At 45.9% G+C, this 17,346-nt stretch overlaps 1 protein-coding gene and 1 long non-coding RNA gene across 3 annotated transcripts; one reads left to right on the forward strand and one right to left on the reverse strand.

The window, feature by feature from the left end:
* Nucleotides 1-4,315: 4,315 nt before the first annotated feature.
* LOC133208837 (uncharacterized) lies at nt 4,316-6,108 on the reverse strand. The gene is made up of 2 exons (XR_009724519.1): nt 5,939-6,108; nt 4,316-4,872 (listed from the first exon to the last, which is right to left on the reverse strand). It is a non-coding gene; the product is annotated as an uncharacterized LOC133208837 (long non-coding RNA).
* Nucleotides 6,109-8,119: 2,011 nt separating this feature from the next.
* On the forward strand, nt 8,120-15,362 carry ALAS1 (5'-aminolevulinate synthase 1). 2 transcript variants are annotated; one of them, XM_061347014.1, is made up of 11 exons: nt 8,120-8,380; nt 8,771-8,890; nt 9,096-9,302; nt 10,311-10,466; nt 10,549-10,771; nt 11,228-11,412; nt 12,000-12,179; nt 12,382-12,546; nt 13,629-13,897; nt 14,383-14,545; nt 15,076-15,362. In XM_061347014.1, the coding sequence occupies exons 1-11, from the start codon at nt 8,191-8,193 to the stop codon at nt 15,234-15,236; spliced, it is 2,019 nt and encodes a 672-aa protein (XP_061202998.1). In that variant the 5' UTR covers nt 8,120-8,190; the 3' UTR covers nt 15,237-15,362. The 2 variants fall into 2 exon arrangements, with proteins under 2 accessions (XP_061202998.1, XP_061202999.1); XM_061347015.1 differs by lacking the exon at nt 8,771-8,890.
* The last annotated feature ends 1,984 nt before the right edge of the window (nt 15,363-17,346 follow it).

Raw genomic sequence — 17,346 nt, forward strand, 5'->3', positions numbered from 1 at the left:
TACATCTTGCACCTCAAAGGTTAAGCAACAACAACTATTGCAAAATAGCACAGCAACCCCCATGGGCAGAACACACCAAATGGAAAGATGGGCAGAGGAAGTTGCTCCTTGAACACCAAAGAGCTGTAGCTCATCCTTCCAGCTTTCTGCTGTGCCACGCAGGCTGTGGTGTTACACAGGCCCTTCTCCCACTCACAGGAGTGGGTTTGGCTCTGTGATGTTTCATACCCCCTGTTACCACATGCTTTCCTGCTATTTTCATGCCTGGAACATCTCCACTTGCAGCGTGAGGCATCCTTCCTCTCTCTACTGCTTGGCCACTTCCCTCTCAACCCTTTGGATTATTTCTTTCAAGGATGTAATTCTAACTGACTGCACAACTATAGCAGCATAATATTAACTATAACAACTACTTCTTTAACTACAGTTTCCCTGACCATTGATGGAAACAATAAAAGATGAAAACTGCTTTACGCTTCCTCCTATTGCTTGTTTTCTCCAAGGCCGTCCTTAAAGTCTCAAGAGCAGCAATATCTAATGCTATGGAATAGCTGGATATGAAGAAAAGCCACCCAGGTAAGCGAAGAGTTCTGTTGCCTCACTGGGTACTCGCTCATGGGATAACACCCACACAGGAACTCCCAGCTTAGGTCTAGTCAGGAAGGGGATTTTCCCCCACCTTCTTATGTCATCAGCAGGTATTTCATTCTGAAATGCTTCTGCTTCTCCTTACTTCACTGAAATATCAGTCCTTGCAGAGGAAATTGAAACACCAGATGCATAAGAGAATAATCCTTTGATGAAACAAACCAGAACAACCAGCTTTGCTTGTAGCAGTACTGTACCTATGACAGACATTTTAAGGCGACAGCCTTTTGAAATCCCATCATTTTCACCTGCCCAAAATAGATCAGAAACTATTAGGACTTCACAGGATGCCTTTATCCCTATTTCCTGGCTGAAAAGGAAATCTTACTTGCATTCTACACTTGGAAAAAGAAAGGTAGCATGTGCATCTGCAGGGAATACCAATTCACCTGTTTAGTGAGGGAATGTCCATTTGACAAACAAAATACATCAATTTAGGGATTTAACTTATTGTGTCAAATTGAGTCTGTGGTGACTGGGGAGGAGTGAGAGCACTTGAATATGCTGCTGCCTTGTACAGTGTGTGTGATGGGCCCGTGGACAGGTACACAAGTCAGAGAGATGATTTTTTTGTCATGGTTTAACCCAGTAGGCAGCTAATCCCCACAGAGCCACTCTGTCCCTCCACCCCAGTAGGATAGGAGAAAGGATCAGAAGGGTAAAGGTGAGAAAACTTGTGGCTTGAGATAAAGATGGTTTAATCATTAAAAAATAAAATAAAAAATAAAAAAAGGGACACACCACACACAACAAAGAAGCTATGAAAGCACTGGTCAGCAATGACTAAAGCATCCCTGTGTTATCAACACTGTTTTCATCCCAGATCCACAACAGCCCCATACAAGCACCTCTGAAGAAAATTACCTCCACAAAAACCAGAACATTTTTACAGTGTAAGAGAACAAGGTGTGCCCTGAATTTCTGCTTGACATAAAAAGCCTAACATGGACATAGCTTTAAAAGCCCAGAGGAGCCCATAGGCTCCAGCACAGCATTTTTCACTCCTGTGGAATTTCTTGTTTTCAAGGACTTTTACAATCCTGCCTCTGCTCTGACTTCCACCTTCCTGCCAACACCGTCAATAATGCAGCAGTGAGTGCTCACTACAGCTACCTTGTGTAGCAAAGATGCTTTACTATATGCATGAGTATATATAGTGTTAAGCATCACTGTCTGGGCCTGGAACATTTACATTCAGATGAAGAAGAGACACCCACTTCTTTCTCTCCTCTGTCAGCTGCCTTTCCTATATAGAGAGGAGCAGGCTATCTATTTCATTCCTCTCTGGCAACTCCAGTTTACAGAGAGCTACAGAAAGCTTTGACCAGAGCTATGTCCTTTTCCCACCCTCTCTCACCTTCATATAGGAAGTGCTCAGATTTACTTTTTCTAAGGTAATTCTGCTCTCTGCGGACTGTAGAGAGTTTAAGCTCCAAAACTGGACATAGAAGATGGTGTCTTTGTGTGAGTAGGTAATGAGGAGAAATGAAGGCTGACATATGCAAGCAAAATGACAATCTGAAGCCCAGCAATAATCCTAACTAAAAATACACTGGCTGGAGTCCACTGATTCTTTGTAAGAGGAGGAGGAGAACCATGTGAGAGAGGAGCAAACAAGGGTGTGAATGCAAATCACTGCAAATGCAGCAAAGCTCACAGTAGCTGGAAGGATCTGTGTATCATTCCCTGCCACGTGCTACACAAAGCAAAACAAACTCGAAGATGCAAAATGAAAAAAAGACTATTGTGTGATATTCCACATCTGAAGCAACTGGAAGGATGTCAGGGAGATATTCTGGAATTAAGATAAACCACTGCTGGATGTGTTAATCAGAAGGGCTGTAAGACCACAGCAGCCCCAGTGTGGGAGTGGTGCCTTTCAGCAGAAAGGCAGGGTACCTTGTATGAGGGTGGCAACAGCTTCTACTGTCCCGACTAAGCATGAGTCATCCCCCTGTAATGAGACTTTGCCAAGAGACCAAATTCCCCTGCATCAATGGGCAGCACCTGAGGCCTTGCAGATAGGCAAAAGTGTCCTGACCAAACACCCTTGTGGGGACCTGTCAGCAGGTCTTGGATTTGAAAAGATATCCATTTCACTGGGGAGAGAAACAGCTCAGTGGTTGTTTGTATGAGATGGGTGAGAAGCTTGCCTGGCATGAATCCGTGGCAGAGGGGAGTTGCTCGGTCACTCTGCTCGGTCACTCTGCAACAGGTCACATATGCCTCAGCATTCAGCAGCTCTCCCAGCTTGGTCAACTGTGTCGATTAGAGGGTCCTGCAAAGAAAGGAGATTTCCTGTTCTGTCATGTAAAGACAACATTGGGTACAAATGAGGAAAATCTGCTAAAGAAATTCAGCATGGGAAGAATTCTCACTATGCAGCTACTATCACAACCCTTGAATTTTGCCTTAAAAGGTAAACTAAGTTCTCTCTAAGAAGACCGGAGGTGGAAGTTCTCAGATCTAAGCCTGGAATTTGAGTTTGGATTAAATCCAGATGTCAGGATCGCATCCACTCCCTTGGAAAATTCAGATCTCAATATAGACAATGGCTTGTGCCTGGGGAGGGGGAACTCTTTTTCTGGCTCGCCCTCTCATAACATTGACTGTGTGGGGGAAAATATGTGCAGTTCTGACTTCAGAAGTGGGCAAAAGGGACTAAATATTGCTAATGGTATAGATATATACAGTAGAAAATGCTGTCTTAAAAGCATACAATTCATTAAAATTCCATGAAAGGAGCTAACTGCTGATGGCATGAGGCTAGATAAAGACTACAAACCTGTGAATCAAGTTCTATTTCAAGGAATACTGGGCAAAACATGCTTGAGAGAAGGGGATAAGAGGGAAGGAAGCACTGAAGGTAACTTACACCTGAGCCCGTATGGTGAACTGGTAAAATGGAAAGAGAATATCTTCACCAGCAACCCTTCACAGACATCTGCAGAAACCAATGTGACCCTGTCACAGGGGATTTTTTTCCCCTCCATTTCAATTTCTATATGGCACTTCATATGGCTTCTCATCCACCTCCCACATGGCTGGAATGTAAGCTTTTTTTTTTCCCTCTTGCAACTTACTTAGCAAAGACTTGGACAAATCATCAGAACAGAATGGGATTTAGAAAACTAAAGTCAGCAGAGGCTCCCAGGCTAGTTGACTCTTCCCTTCCCTTGCCACTGCAACACACAGGCCTTTCAGCCCGCTAAAGCTTCCTCTGCTGAATCTAACTGGCGCGCAACATCTCAGGTACCAGTCTCCAAAGACTGCTCCAAAACACAGTGACATCCAAGGTAAATTTGGGTGAGCCAGCTGAGTTTTCACACCAATGCTATCCCCTCAGCTTGTACCTTCTTTACTACATGCTACTCTGCCTTTAACATATTCCTAGGCAGTCATTACTTCTCCCTTGCCCACTGTAGCTGCCATCTCTCTCCAGACAAGGCAAGCCTGCTCTCTCTCAGGACAGGCTCTCTCTTCCCCCTTGGGCTGGAAGTGTGCTATCCCTTGTCGTAGTCTGAAGTCCTCCTTCTGCAGTGTGGCAAATGACAGTTGCATGGCACTTCAGGCTACTTTCTCCTGAGCCCTGCTGGATGATGGTAATACATTGCCACAATTAACATCCTTAAATACCATTTAATTAACCCACTGAAGCCCTAATACATTTTAATTAATGGCAGCTTTATTAGTATTTACTTCATCTTCAGCATGTAAACTCTGGCAAGATTTCCAAAGGGAAGAAAATGGCAGAGCAGACAAGACACCCTTTTCCCTGACTTCTCCTCCACTCTGTTGGTCCCTGAGCTATCTCAGTGCACTGACAAGGACATGTTCCTCCAGCAGCATTCCAAGATGAGGGTCAAGTTAACGTCACTCCCTTGCTCTTTAGCTCTGCGCAATTCCTGTCATGTACAAGGTTAAATAAATTCACCCAAATCAAACTCTGAAGAAGCGTTACTGCAGTGTCCGATTGATAGCACAGATTGTAGAGAAGTCTGACAGGAAAGTTGAGAGTTGTGCTCCACCTGGAGACCTCCTTATCGTAGCCAAGGTTGCTGTGTCTCAGCTGCCAACCTTGAATGATGTTTGCGTAGAAAGCAGATGCTCCTCAGGCTTCAGACTCCACATGCACTTCTAAATACAAAACAAGGGAGTTTCTGAACTCCAGCACCAGAGCAGACTAATGTACTTCATCCCTCAACCTTGCGATGTGGTGAAAAGCTAATGTTATCAGGATAAAGAAGGATTATCAGATTTTTGTGGGATGGAACCTGCTGTGGCAGGTGTTGATGCAGATAAGCTCTGCAGCCTCTTGCAGTGCAAATAATGCTCGCAGAGTACAACAGCTTTGGTGCCTCTTGCCACAAAACACATATTCCCTCTGCCCCTCTCCAGTTAAGTACCATGGTCAATTAATAGCAGAAGGAGAAGGAAAAAAATACTATCAACATACTATAAATCAAACATATGGGACTTATGTTGTTAAAACTGAGATTAATCAGCACTGGAGGGATCCCTTAGGTTCAAACACATTAACTCTCTGCTCTAAGGACACTTGTCAGGTACCTACATGGTAGAATGTCACAGTGTTTCCTCATTTTTTGAAGTAACTGATGTGATACAAAGCTTCAGAGTAGGGAGTCAAATGCTGATAGTCAGGGGGAGAGGGACAGCAGTAACCTGAAACATCACACATTTTTTAACTTCAAGTGCTAATTAACTATTATGTAAGTATGTAAATACTTAAGGCATGTAACTAACTGAAAGCCAGTGGTAAAACCAGCACTTTTCAGGAGCAAACTGAACCAATAATTTGAAGCACTACCCTGGTGTTGTCAAATGACCAAGACTCTTCCTAGCCTAACTGTTCTACAGGCTCAGGGCAAATATCACAGCCTTATTTTAATCATTTATCTACAGAAAAAACGAAACTTAGTGGAAGGTGTCCCTGCCCGTGACAGGGGCTTGGAACTAGATGATCCTTACAATACCTTCCAAACCAAACCAGTCTGTGATTCTATATGTAATGACATCCACAGATGAAAGGCTGTTTCTTAATGGTGACTTCAGCATTACGTTGCTGGAATGAGTTGAATTGCTTAAGATCTAAGCATCAAGACTTCTTAAACAGTGCTGTCTTAAATTCCTAGTAAGCAGGAAGCAAACTGTGTTTAAAAAACCGTCTAGCCCTACTAAACCCCAAATCCCACACCCTGCCTTGTAAAGCTCTAGTTTTTCAGGGCCCCATGAGGAGTACATGAGGGCAGAACTCTGTCCCGTTTCCTACCTCAGAGCTTAGTAACGCTCTGGAGTTGACCGCAAGTCCGCCATTAGGCTCTGGTTTAAGACTGCCTCCTCTTGAGCTACTCAGATCCCAAAGTTTACATAAGGCAAACAGCATCCTCAAAGTGAGTGCTGAAGAAAGGAGGGTCAGGCAAACTTCCTGCTAGTGTCCCCACTCACTCTACCAGTGAGCACCTTCTAGTAACTACATATTGTGACTACATGCAAGACATGAGTCAAGTAAGAGTGAGCTTTAAAAGAGCTCTCCTCAAAACTCTGTACCTGCTACAAAAACCACTCTTGCCTCAAAGTGCCCAAGCAGGCTCTCAGCTGGCTGAGGGATGCAAGGCTGAGAGGCAGTACTCTGCCAAATCCTGTCTGCTGTGAAACTGTTTCACAAGCTGAGGAAAAGAACACACTGTCAGCTTTCTTCCTCTTTCTTTCAGACAGTATACACTTACAGGAATTAGTACTCCTGCATCTCGGATAGCCACGTTCATAAAGAGCTCCTTTTATCGTAACCCACCTACAAATATTCGTTTAAACAAATTAACTTCAATGTTCATTGTAAGACACAGGATGCAGGATACAATTTTACTTGCTGCTGGTCTTCACACAGGAGTCTTGCTTATCTTCAAAACTCAGGCAATGGCACCACGCTTCAGACGTGCAGTGGTGAAAGCCTTAGCATCACCAACAGAGAAACTGCTATGTTCATACCAGCTGTAGGCAAAGTTCAGGACCCCAGCACCCCCAGTGAGACCAGCTGCTGCTTTCTGAGCCCCTGTGCAGACTCTACAGGGAGTCAGAGGTGCGTGTTTAGGAGGAAAATACGCAAGATGTGTTTGAGCAGCACTGGGTTTCCCAACGCAGCTGACTCAGAGCTTTGTCCTTTTCCTATGAACAGACACACCAGGGCCCCCCAAAACCTACTATCCTGGGGGTAAGGGACTCCAGTATTGCATTACCTGCGGCAAAGGGGAAACCCAGAGCTGGAAAACTACTGCCTCTTCTTCCCATGTGGGCTATGCCCCCATTGTAGGATATCGCCTCACACCCTAGGCTGGCTGCCCCTCTATGCACAGCAGCTACTCGGACCCCTCTTATCTCCTCAAATCTGCCCGGAAGCCGTCCAAAGCCCCTCTGTCTCCTCCCGGCACCCCAAGGGACGCCCAAAGCCCCTCTGTCTCCTCACGGCACCCCAAGGGACGCCCAAAGCCCCTCTGTCTCCTCACGGCACCCCAAGGGACGCCCAGAGCCCCTCTGTCTCCTCCCGGCACCCCAAGGGACGCCCAGAGCCCCTCTGTCTCCTCACGGCACCCCAAGGGACGTCCAGAGCCCCTCTGTCTCCTCCCGGCACCCCAAAGGACGCCCAGAGCCCCTCTGTCTCCTCCCGGCACCCCAAGGGACGCCCAAAACCCCCCTGTCTCCTCAGGGCACCCCAAAGGACGCCCAAAACCCCCCTGTCTCCTCAGGGCACCCCAAGGGACGCCCAAAGCCCCTCTGTCTCCTCAGGGCACCCCAAGGGACGCCCAAAGCCCCTCTGTCTCCTCAGGACACCCCAAGGGACGCCCAAAGCCCCTCTGTCGCCTCAGGGCACCCCAAGGGACGCCCAAAGCCCCTCTGTCGCCTCAGGGCACCCCAAGGGACGCCTAGAGCAACTCTGTCTTCTCCCGGCACCCCAAGGGACGGCCAAAGCCCCTCTGTCTCCTCCCGGCACCCCAAGGGACGCCCAAAGCCCCTCTGTCTCCTCACGGCACCCCAAAGAACGCCCAAAGCCCCTCTGTCGCCTCAGGGCACCCCAAGGGACGCCCAAAACCCCTCTGTCTCCTCACGGCACCCCAAAGGACGCCCAGAGCCCCTCTGTCTCCTCCCGGCACCCCAAGGGACGCCCAAAGCCCCTCTGTCTCCTCAAGACACCCCTAGAGACGCCCAGAGCCCCTCTGTCTCCTCCCGGCACCCCAAGGGACGCCCAAAGCCCCTCTGTCTCCTCAAGACACCCCTAGAGACGCCCAGAGCCACCCCCAGCACCTCCCGAAACGCCCCCGAACCTGCCGTCCCTCGCGCTCCGTCACGCGCCTGCGCTGTGCGGCGCCGAGGCCGCGGCAATGCGCATGCGCCGCGCCGGCCGGGGCTATATAAGCAGCGGCGGAGGGGGCCGTGCCGCGGAGCGGTTACCGGGCTCGGTGCGTGGCTTACCGATAGCGGCCAGCGGCGGTCCTGACGTCACGTCCGGTGTCCCTTCCAGCGGCTGCGATGGAGGCGGTGGTGCGGCGCTGCCCGTTCCTGGCCCGCGTCTCTCAGGCCTTCTTGCAGAAGGCCGGGCCCTCCCTGCTCCTGTACGCACAGCACTGCCCCCGCATGATGGAGGCGGCCCCCCGCGCCCTGGCCACGTCCGCCGCCCGCGGGCAGCAGGCGGAGGAGGAGACCCCCGCAGCCCGCCGGGGTGAGTATGGCCCCGGGAGGGAGGAGAGCAGCGCCGGGAGCCGGGCCTCTCCTCAGGGAGGGCAGCGGGTCACTGGGCAGGTCACGGTAGCTGTAGCAGGGAGCTCCCCAGGGGACACAGTAGTCACCTTTCAGGCAAAATAAATATAGACAGTGTCGTAGAAGGAAGCTTCTGGAATGAGCAGCTTCGGGATAAGAGTTAGTTAATCCTTTAAATGACTGTGATAATTAAGCATGGACATAGTATAAATCAAAGACTGGCCCGTTAGTATGCCCTATGGTGAGTTGTGGTTAGGGATCTGTGATCCTGGATCACCGAGCTGGGGTTTCTTAATGCTCAAGCAGCTCTTTAGCCCACCCGGTAACATTCCTTGTGGGATTCTTACTCTAGCACTCGGAAGAAACGGAGGCTTGCAGCAGAGGAAGGGCTGGTGGCTGAAAATGGCTGAATTCCTCAAAAGAAGGTCTTCCTTTGGGGAAGGAAGGAGAGAGGATTTTTTCCCCTCAAAGGGTACAGTGTTACATCTGGCATCTTCACTCAGGTGCCCTCAGGTGTTACTGGGATTCTGTGCTTGTATAAATAAAATTATTTGCTTGGTTAAGTAGTTCTGAATGGTTTGTGCCAAGTTAATTACAAAGGTAATTGGTAAAAAAGCTGAAGTCAGTGTAATAAAATGCTGATGCTAAAGTGCCTCCTCTTTTCCATCCCACCTCAGAGGCCAAAAATGCCAAAGAAGTGGCCCAGCAGAACACAGATGGAGCCCAGCCACCCACTGGCCACCCCGCTGCTGGTGCTAGCCAGGGCTCTGCTACAAAATGCCCATTCCTGGCAGCTCAGATGAATCACAAGAACAGTAATGTTTTCTGCAAAGCCAGCCTAGAGCTCCAAGAGGATGTGCAGGACATGCAGATGGACAGGAAAGGTATGTGTTCTGTGCACTGAAGCATTGGGTCCTTGAGAGGTTTTGGTGCCTGACTTTACTCTGGAGTGTGCCAAGTCTGACAGTAGCCACTTAAATTATGCAGGTAGGATTATGGGAGGCTGCAGTGAAAAGCTGTTGGAAAAATGTAGGTGTTAATGTCATACCTGCAGCATTGTGCAGTGTTTCCCTGGGTGGTTTTGATGCGGGAGTACCATATGCTGCATTTTGATGTGTCGGCTCTAAATGTGTGAATCTAACTGTTACTCTTGCACCCAGAGCTCATGGCTTTGAAATTTACAATCTTGGGTTATAGCCTAATAGAAGCAGAATCATTCACCCAAAGCAGATGCTTAGAACTGAAGAGAGCTTTACCAGGGTGCTGGTATAGACAAAGGTAGTGTATCCAGAGATAGAAGAAACTGGGTCAAGGTACTAGGCAAGCACCAGCACAAATCCAAGCTGAAAAGCAAGTAGATGGGTTGGGGTGTCTTGTTTATGGAACTAAAGGGTGTTGGCTGGCTTGCTGTCCTTCAAAGGAAGGAACTTCTCACCCATATCTGTAAAGCCTTGCCATCTGTCTCAGGAAGCTTATTTTACTTTTCTGTTTGTTTTCTGTGACATAGTTTTAAAAAATGTGTGCTAACTGAATACTAGGAACAAAAAAGGAAGCAGCTGATTAGAACGGTGCCCTTGGTTAGTTGTATACCAACTCTTTCAGATAAATGCTGTAGCTGTATGAAGTGGTTTTCCGAGTCATGATGAACCAAGGGTGTTGGTTCAATACAAGGAAATTGCATTTTGTGTTGTCATCATTGATCAGCAAAGCTTTCCTTTTGCCCTGTATAATGCAAAACTGTAAGCAAATAAAATAGTTGATCCAAAGAGGGGCATGTGGATTCAGGCACATGCTTCCTAAAGAAATCAAGAGTTACTTAAAATGTTTGCTGAACTCCCTTCACTTTGTTTCAAGCTCATTAAGCTCACCAGAACTTATTATAATGTATGTAGGTACAGAATTTGCCAAAATACCAACTGCTTCCACAGTGAGGAACACTGAGACTGAAGGAGAAGAGCAGAGTGGCTTGCTCAAGAAGTTCAAGGATATTGTGCTGAAGCAAAGACCAGAAAGTGTGTCTCATCTGCTTCAGGATAACTTGCCAAAATGTAAGATTGTCTAGCAAAACCCCCCCTGGCCTGGTCTTCTGTGATTACTTCCTGTGTGCTTAAGTCTCTTGTCTTATTTCAGCCATCTCCACCTTCCAATATGATCAGTTCTTTGAGAAAAAGATAGATGAAAAGAAGAAGGATCACACCTACCGAGTGTTCAAAACAGTGAACCGAAAGGCACAGATCTTTCCCATGGCAGATGACTACACCGATTCTCTGATCACCAAGAAAGAGGTGTCTGTCTGGTGCAGCAATGATTACCTGGGGATGAGTCGTCACCCTCGTGTGTGTGGAGCAGTTATGTGAGTAGTGCCATGTTCTAAGAGGCAGTTTCAAGCTATGTTGGCCTGCAGAATTGATTTCTGTACTGTGCTACATAAGCTACTTCTGGTATTTTTCTTGGTGTAAAATTCAGCTTGCCCTCTTCTCTTGAGCTGGGGTAAGTAACAGTAACTAGCTCCAAGGGGGCAGTGTACCTGTCAGTCACTAACCCTGCTCCTTGGATTTTCCTGAGAAGCTCCTAAATGTTACCAGATAAATCGGGTGGTATATTGCAGCTGTGTATCAACCAGTGGTAACTGATTGCTTAGCTTATTGGATTGAGTTGTGCAGGTTGCTCAAAGAAGCCCAGCAGCTGCTTTCTGCAATCAGTTCCTTTTTAGAGCAATAACTCGTTACTAGAATGTTTTCAGCAATGATCCTTGATTCATTTTCGTGTCACACAGTAACACTAATGCCTTTCTTTGGACCCTCTGCAGGGATACACTGAAACAACATGGTGCTGGAGCAGGAGGCACAAGAAATATTTCAGGAACAAGTAAATTTCATGTTGATTTGGAAAAAGAACTAGCTGATCTTCATGGAAAAGATGCAGCGCTGTTGTTCTCATCATGTTTTGTAGCCAATGACTCCACTCTCTTCACTCTAGCTAAAATGCTGCCAGGTGAGATCTCAAACTGCACCCCTTATTTACCACAAAACACAACCTTACCCTAAGCAGTTGGGAGTATATTTTGGAAAAGGCTGCTCAAAGTGAGGAGTTGTCCTACTTGATGAGCCAAGTATGGGGGTTTTAATGCTATATTCAAGTTGTTCAACTTCAGCAAATCATAGTAGCAGTCTATGGAGACTGAGAGCTAGGAACTGCAGGAGGAATTAGACAAAAAGCACAGTCTTCTGCTCTTACATTGAATCTCACCTGAAAGTGAGGCACCAGGAATTTGGTATCCTCACACCTGTGGGTGTAAGCCTCTCTCTAACTTCAGAAGTTAGGAGAGTTAGGTAAAAGTATTAAGAGCTTAGAAAAATCCTTCTGTAGTTAGTTAAGATCAAGTTTGTGTTAGTTTAAATACCCAAAATAAGCCTTAAATAATATTGCTGCTTCATCATCTTTAACTTGCTGTCTTTACCAGGAGCATTACTTTCTAGAACATGCTACTGTTGCTGCCTGAACACTCCCCATACATAAAGCAATGCTGGTAATCAGGTAATGCTTTCTATCGTTAGAGTGTAACTGTGCTGTTTCCTCAGGCTGTGAGATCTATTCTGATGCTGGAAACCACGCCTCCATGATCCAGGGGATCCGAAACAGCAGGGTGCCAAAACACATATTTCGCCATAATGATGTCAACCATCTTCGAGAACTATTGAAGAAATCTGACCCATCTACCCCCAAAATTGTTGCATTTGAAACTGTTCACTCAATGGATGGTAAGTTGACATGAAACCTTTCTTTCCCCTTCTACTGCAGTTAGTACTCACATCATCTGTATTCTATGTCTAAAAGTATATGGTGCTTTAAGGGTTTTCATGAAAACAGTTTTCTGAAATGCATGTGTTTGGGAGTACTTCTGGTATTTATCCAAGCTGAGTACAGGGAATCCTGAACTGCATTCACTGCTTTGGCTCCTAGGTGCAGTCTGTCCTCTGGAAGAGCTGTGTGATGTGGCCCATGAGCATGGGGCAATCACTTTTGTGGATGAAGTGCATGCTGTGGGGCTGTATGGATCTCGAGGCGGTGGTATAGGAGACCGGGATGGAATCATGCACAAGATGGATATCATCTCTGGAACGCTTGGTATGGCACTTTTACAGAAGCTAAGGCAGCAAAGCTTCTGGGCAGCTGAATTAAGTGGATTAACTCAAAATCAGCCTGTTCAAATGAACTTGCTAAGGGCTGTTGGGGGCTAGAATCTTTCAAGCCCAAAGGATTTAAATGTGCCCCACAGTTTGAAAAGCTTGTGTTAAGCTACTTACACTGCCTTACAGATCAGTTGAGGTAGCATTGTCTCTTTTTACTTAAATTAAGCTAGCAAAAAATCCTCTGGTGACATATTATACAACTCAAGAATAAATTCAGGTGAGAATGCTAGTACGGTGCTATATATTTAGTAGTACTTTGTTCTTTTATGTGAAATGGAGTGCTCCTAATCTAGAAACCTGAGATGGGGAGTTAGTGAAGAGATTTGGCAGGAACTGAAGCAACTGCCATTATCTGAGTAGGATGCAGGCTTAGGAGTAAGCTTACTGCTGCAAATAGGGAAGTTGTTGAAACAACTTTCAAAACACAAAATTTCCTAGGAAACTTCAGAGCTTTAAAACCTACAGTCTTGGGCTACAGCCTAAAAGAAGTGGAAGCACTGACCAGATAGCCTACTTGTATCTGTGGCTCAGTTTTGGTATCTAACCATTTGGAAGAGGGGGCTGGTGTTGACTGCACAATCACAATAACAACCTTGAGTGCTCCTGAGGAGCATAGGCTATTTCTAGTACTCCTGGAGCAGATTATTTTAAATCTGTTGAGAGACTTAGTGTTGATCACTTAGGGTCACTATTGAAGTCTCTGCTTGATGATTTGGCTTATGAGGTCTTCACCAAAATCAAAACTTGGATACGAGAGAGCCTTGAACTCTCCTTGGTGTGTAATAACTACATTACTGTGTAGTAACTAATGCCTGTGATCAGGACTGGCTTAAAACCAAAGCTGTAACATGTGCTAAGTAAATACAAGATTAGCAGAGGGGGCCAGAACTGTGGCCTATCATGACTACGTTAAGTACATAGTCAACATAACTCTTTAAGTGAAAGGCTATAATACTTGAAGCTATTCTAATGGGTGGAAGGAATAAGCTTGGTTACCCTCTTTTTTTATCCCCTCAGGCAAAGCATTTGGCTGTGTAGGAGGCTACATCTCCAGTACAAGTTCTCTGATAGACACTGTTCGCTCATATGCTGCTGGCTTTATCTTCACGACATCACTGCCACCCATGCTCTTAGCTGGTGCCCTAGAATCTGTCAGAACTCTAAAGAGTGCAGAAGGACAAGTTCTGAGGCGCCAGCACCAACGCAACGTGAAGCTTATGAGACAGATGCTGATGGATGCAGGGCTTCCAGTGGTGCACTGCCCCAGCCACATCATTCCAGTGAGGGTGAGTACTGTGGATACTGTTGGCACAGGCCTATGCTGCTTGTTTTCCTGTCCGTGATCAAATTATATTTTCACATACTAGTTACTATCCTCACAAAGTTCAAACCTGTCCTAGTATTCAGCAGTGATGTGCTAGGAGTCTGGCTTAAGTTGACCTCTGCCTGCTGTAAATGTTGTGAAACAGAGTGACAAAGTGTACGAAACCCACCATCTGACAGTATACAGAAAGCAAAGAAACAGGTAACAGGCTAGTAAAAACACTTGGGTATAAACACCAGCCTACCTAGGCTGCAGTGGTGTGCTTATGCCCAGAGGGCTCCACACATAGCACTAGCTTTTAGCCCTTCTTTCTGACTTATGTGCTGTTTAGAGTGGCACAGGGGAGATTGGTCCTGTTTGATTTTTGTGGCTAGCTAACTTGAGCTGACAGTTGTGCCACCTTGCACATTTTTGGTTGATCTTATAATCAAAAAATTCAAACTTTAGGTTGCAGATGCTGCTAAAAATACAGAGATCTGTGACAAGCTGATGAGCCAGCACAGCATCTATGTCCAAGCAATCAACTACCCGACAGTTCCCCGTGGAGAAGAGCTACTGCGTATTGCCCCTACGCCTCACCACACCCCTCAGATGATGAGTTATTTTCTTGGTGAGTGGATTCATGCATTACTGCAATGAAAATACTGGGCTGTCTATGCAGTCTTAGTATTCAAGATGAGACTAGGAAGCACTTCAGCTTTAGGTGTCACTAGCTGCACAATGTCTTCCTTCTGCTGTGGCCTACAAGTGCATACTGCAGCACTTAGCCTTCTTTGAGCATGACTTGTGAAGGGCAGCACATTGAAACCTTGAATGTGTAAGGCCAGTGCATGCCTATACCCAGTTGCTTGTCCAAACCAACCTTAATTTGTTATGTGGGGTCCAAAGAAAACTGCTGTTCTTTGCCCAGCTGTTAACCTGTCTTAAACATGGCTCTGTCCAGGGAGAGTAGCTACTTGATCCTGTCACAAGTGGTATGAGAATAGCTTAAGACTTAGTTGCAGACCAGTCACCTCATTCAAGAGGTAAATTATGTTACAGTGAGTTCCCATTATCCCTTCTCACTGACACTTTTGCTGCTTTGCTTAACAGGGAACTATCTTAAGCCTTGATCTTAATGAATATTTTTGTTTTTAACAGAAAAGTTGCTCACTACATGGAAGGATGTTGGGCTGGAGCTGAAGCCACATTCGTCAGCTGAATGCAACTTCTGTAGAAGACCCCTACATTTTGAAGTGATGAGTGAACGGGAAAGATCCTACTTCAGTGGCATGAGCAAACTAGTATCTGTCAGTGCATGAAAGTAGTGGTGTTAGTTGTACTCTTGTCTAGTTTTAGTACCCAGTCAGTAGCATTTTTTATTTGCTTAAGAAGTATTTTAATCATAGGTGAAGCACTAAGCTCTGAAAATAAATTTCTAGAGCCATAATGTCCAGCTGTGGTTTTGTTTCTTTCTCTTCTTCTGCAGGAGGGTAAGTGGCCGGAAAGGCATCTGATGAAATAAAGTGGTCTTCAGCTTAATGCCTTTTCAATGACAGTATGCCAAAAGAACAGCAGTACTGTTTCCTGGTATACTACAAGGCATGGGTTTACTTATTAAAAAAAGAAAAATAGGTATTTATGGCTCCTCGTGAGCTTTTACCCAAAAGCTTTTGAAAACAAGCGAGTGTAGTATTATATGCACATTAAAACTTCAGCAAGGGCATGCTGCTTAAGAAATGCTGTATAGTAAGTTCACATACATATCTAAGAGACAGGAGCTGGTTCCACTAGCTGCATTCCCCCTTTGGTGTTGAGTATGGTGCTCACTATTAGGAGGAAAAAAGGGCTAATGTAATTTAATAAGTGATATTTTGTGGCTGCTTGGCAGTTTGAAAACTAAGGGTAGTACAGGGGCTGGGGCAGGAAGGCAGGGCTACCACTACAGGTGGGAGATGGACATTTCCTCTGGCTCCCTGTGTCTCTTAATTCTGCATGCTCTGCTCTCCAGTGCCCTCAGAGCTAAACTCCAGTGCAAAAACTGACTATCAGTAAGCAATCCAGTAATTCAGGGCTCTGACAGAAGTCACTGTAAGAGAATATCAGTACTGCTGATAGTCTGAAACCTTGGGTCTCTTGCCTCATTACTGTGCTACTTAATGCTTTCAAGAATAGCAAGGGCTTGCTTTGGGCAGGGGGAAGTAATTTTGTGGGCGTACCTGTAGACTCATAGGTCAGCATTGGCATGAAGTCTAAAGCAAAGCACTAAACTGCTTCCTTCATGTATAAGCATGTCCAGTAACTTCTGCAAGTCCCTTAGCAGCTACTCTTGCTTTCTGGATGTAGGAAGCCAGCCTCCTGGTACTGCTGGTTGCTGTCACACCCATGGGCGTCCCATTACTGATCCATTATAGTATCACAAATAGCCACATATTACAGAGATAGAAACCCAAGTTAAAGCGAAGTCAGCTCTAAGTCACCAGTCATTTATGCACAGACAAGCATACTGCTGCTCCAAGAATACTTCTTAGAAAGATATTGCAAGCAGTCAAACTACTCTTTAAAAGCCCTGTGCTGGCCCCTCATGTGGTTGCTGCCCAGCACATGAGGGGCTCCATAGGAAGGAGGAAGCAACCCACCATCACTCTTAACATCTAATGACAATCAGTCATTAGGATTAATATATTTAGCTCTACTGCTAACATGGCAGTTTATGAACTGGTGTACCCAAACTCACCACTGGGTCATCAGCATGTGAGTAGCTGTGCTGCTGAGGAGGTGGATTAGTTTTTGCATGCTGGAACATTATTCTGGTCTTACTGAGAGGCAAGTTCAGTGCTACTCAAGGAAAAGCACAATGCCACACCTTGACTTCCCTGCCTTGCCATGCCACAGGCAGTTTGTGGCCTAAGATTAAATTAATATGCATCTCCATTACAGACCTTTTCTCATTATCTATTATATTATTATTTCTCATTATTTAGATTACATTACTACGTGAATTTGTGATACCAAGTAAAAACCCATAGATCCTACATCAATCTCTCCTAGAACAGTGCCCCTAACTCCGTAATGCACCTTCAATGCCGCTACAGACTGTGGGCATAAGCAATGAATGGTGGGGGGACAGCACATGATATGTTGACTCCAACATATAGCCATAATCTGACAGCACAAGGTTACTTGCAGTTCTAGTTTCTTCACTGAAAGCATTAAGAATTGGCCCAGTGCATTTTACATCCCAGTTCATAAGCCAAAGTTCTGTTACCAGTCTTTACAGCAGCTGCTCTACATTCCATACCGCAGAGAAGAAGTAAGACACAGAAGGGGTACCAGCTACCAGAAACACACATGATTCCAGATTAGCCTCAGGAGAGAACCAAATCCCAAGATTCAAAGCTAGCAACCTTTGAAATGGCAGGAGCACAGCTA

Source organism: Neopsephotus bourkii, unplaced genomic scaffold (assembly GCF_033783945.1).
Source record: "Neopsephotus bourkii isolate Nb327-2 ecotype Australia unplaced genomic scaffold, CSIRO-AGI_Nbou_v1 NB_284, whole genome shotgun sequence".
Classification (NCBI taxonomy): Eukaryota; Metazoa; Chordata; class Aves; order Psittaciformes; family Psittacidae; genus Neopsephotus; species Neopsephotus bourkii.